The sequence below is a fragment of the Austrofundulus limnaeus genome, unplaced genomic scaffold (genome assembly GCF_001266775.1).
Source record: "Austrofundulus limnaeus strain Quisiro unplaced genomic scaffold, Austrofundulus_limnaeus-1.0 Scaffold458, whole genome shotgun sequence".
NCBI classification, from domain to species: Eukaryota; Metazoa; Chordata; class Actinopteri; order Cyprinodontiformes; family Rivulidae; genus Austrofundulus; species Austrofundulus limnaeus.
The window spans coordinates 361,956-364,245 of record NW_013952860.1 but is presented as its reverse complement, the minus strand read 5'-3'; the positions used below and the strand labels follow the sequence as shown (position 1 = coordinate 364,245).

General features: G+C 40.8%; 2 protein-coding genes across 2 annotated transcripts in view; both read left to right on the top strand.

Moving 5' to 3' along the window:
• Positions 1-1,204, top strand: part of rps3 (ribosomal protein S3) — a 5,515-nt gene extending 4,311 nt beyond the window's left edge. The window contains exons 5-7 of the mRNA XM_014025157.1: positions 340-527; positions 599-801; positions 1,129-1,204. Of these exons, the coding sequence (XP_013880611.1) occupies positions 340-527; positions 599-798 (388 nt within the window). The 3' untranslated portion in view covers positions 799-801; positions 1,129-1,204. The remainder of the gene's footprint in view (positions 1-339; positions 528-598; positions 802-1,128) is intronic.
• Positions 1,205-1,296: 92 nt separating this feature from the next.
• The window catches only part of kctd14 (potassium channel tetramerization domain containing 14), a 4,233-nt gene continuing 3,239 nt past the window's right edge, over positions 1,297-2,290 (top strand). Inside the window, exon 1 of the mRNA XM_014025158.1 lies at positions 1,297-1,632. Within this exon, the coding sequence (XP_013880612.1) occupies positions 1,579-1,632 (54 nt within the window). The 5' untranslated portion in view covers positions 1,297-1,578. The remainder of the gene's footprint in view (positions 1,633-2,290) is intronic.

Below are 2,290 nucleotides of genomic sequence, written 5' to 3'. Positions count from 1 at the left end.
ACCTATCCACGTCATCATTTACCCAGAATGCTTTGTGTGGAAATAAAATGGCCCCGTCCGTGTAATATCTTTTTAAAATTTTAGTTTAAAGATTATAAAAACTAAACATCCTACAGTATTTTTACAGTCTTTGTTTCACAGTTAAAATAAATGTTTATTAAATAAAGTCTGATGTTACAACTAATCCTGGATCCCTTTTTAAGAAGAAAAGCTACTGGAGTTAGCGTTCCAGCTAACGTTGATAGGTTTTATTAAATGTAAAGAAGTCAGAGCTGAAGTCTGAGTTTCCTGCATCATGATCCATTTGTCYTCAGTGATTCAGCTCCTCGTCTCTTTCAGGGCCTGCTACGGTGTTCTGAGGTTCATCATGGAGAGCGGTGCCAAGGGCTGCGAGGTGGTGGTTTCTGGCAAGTTGAGGGGTCAGAGGGCCAAGTCCATGAAGTTCGTGGACGGGCTGATGATCCACAGCGGAGACCCCGTCAACTACTACGTGGACACAGCTGTCCGCCACGTCCTGCTGAGGCAGGGTGAGTACTGCTCGCCGCCACACGCTCCGAGGCCTCCGCTGATACTCACCAGCCTGTCGGGTCGTTCTCAGGTGTGCTGGGCATCAAGGTGAAGATCATGCTGCCCTGGGACCCCAGCGGGAAGATCGGCCCCAAGAAGCCCCTGCCTGACCATGTCAGCATCGTGGAACCGAAGGAGGAGAACCTGCCCACCACACCCATTTCTGAGCAGAAGGGGGCCAAGCCAGAGGTGCCCGTCATGCCCCAGGGTGCACCTGTACCCACCGCATAAAGGGTGAGACCACCACTCACTGTATTATTATTGGGTCAGAAAATAAATTCAAAGTCCAGTCGTGGTTTCTGGAGCCCTTCAGTGATGACACGATGACGAGTCGGAACAGGTCTTCATCTGGTCCTGGTGTTTCACCGGTTCAGGTCCACGTTCTGTGGTTCTGCTCCGGTTCATCAGAACAGTGGGGCCTTTTCAGTTGAAGACATYGAGGCATTTGTCTGAGAWGGGTCGAGTCGACTGAAAGAAATCTGATCAGATCTGCTAATAAAAAAAACATTTTAGATTTGAAATGAATAGAAACTGTTTAACTGAGTGTTTTTATTTCCTCAGGTTCTCAGCTGTTCTACTGGATGGACTGAAGAACCTGTGATTTTGTGTACAAAAACAATAAAATCTGGAAAATACATTTATTGTTGTTGTTTCTGTTTTATATAAATCTTCATCTTAAAGGGGAGTTGACACTTTCTGCAGCAGCATGTTTGTAACAAAAGTGCCTGAGAGCGGGATTATAAACCTGAGGGATTAAAAGTAAAATTCATTGATTCTTTACCTGCAGTTCACTGCWTTAACACAGATTCAAATATATATTTTTGTCTGCCATAAAACTTTTATAAAACTAATAAAAAGTTCAGATTTGTCCTTTAATATGCAAAACTAACGAGTAAGTTGAGGGAAAACGCTGCGGAGTGAGGCAACTTCTCAGAGCCAATAGCATGTCAGGTCCGGGTTAGGCCACGCCCACCTGCTCCTACCTGTTCGGCTGTTCCTGGACTCAACACGATGAGTTTACCGGATTATAAATCCACAGAGAAACAGGCTTCTGTCGCAGCTTTGGTAAGAAAATRAAGTTTTTACAACAGTTAGTTTTAGTTGTTGAAAGTAAAACTTAGAGGAGCTGAAGAGTGGCGGGAACAGGTGCAGGTGAATCACAAGCAGTGGTTTGGTCTTTCTGCAGACATGTCCCTGAGTTCAGTTGTCAAACTGAAGAGTTCGTTTTGTTTTTGAATGGATTCATGATTAATTTACTTACAGGGAAATGCTGCAGATCTTTACACAAACAGGTTTGGAGAAGAAAATAAAGACTTAACTGTTTGRTTTCAAATCAGACTTATTTTACAGAATGTGCTCATCTAAAACAAATACAAACAAAGTGAAATTGAACATATTGATTAAAATGTTGAATAAATTTATTAAAATATGAGGCCCACATTCGATTTCCTTTTCTTTACAGTGGTGTTTTTCCTTTTATTTTTCCTTCCGTCTGTTTACTTTAGTAATTTGTGTTGAATTATTTTTTTAACCACAGCTTAAAAAGTAGTAAAAAGTAAAGTAATGAGGTCTAAATGTCAGTTAAAAATATCATCAACATGTTTTTCATTATTTAGCTCACTGTTCTTACATTAGCTAATTTTTACTAAATGGTCAATTTGAATGTTAAAAATGCATTTAAATAGGCCTATTAAATCCTAAATCTAAAAGTTAAACCTTACAT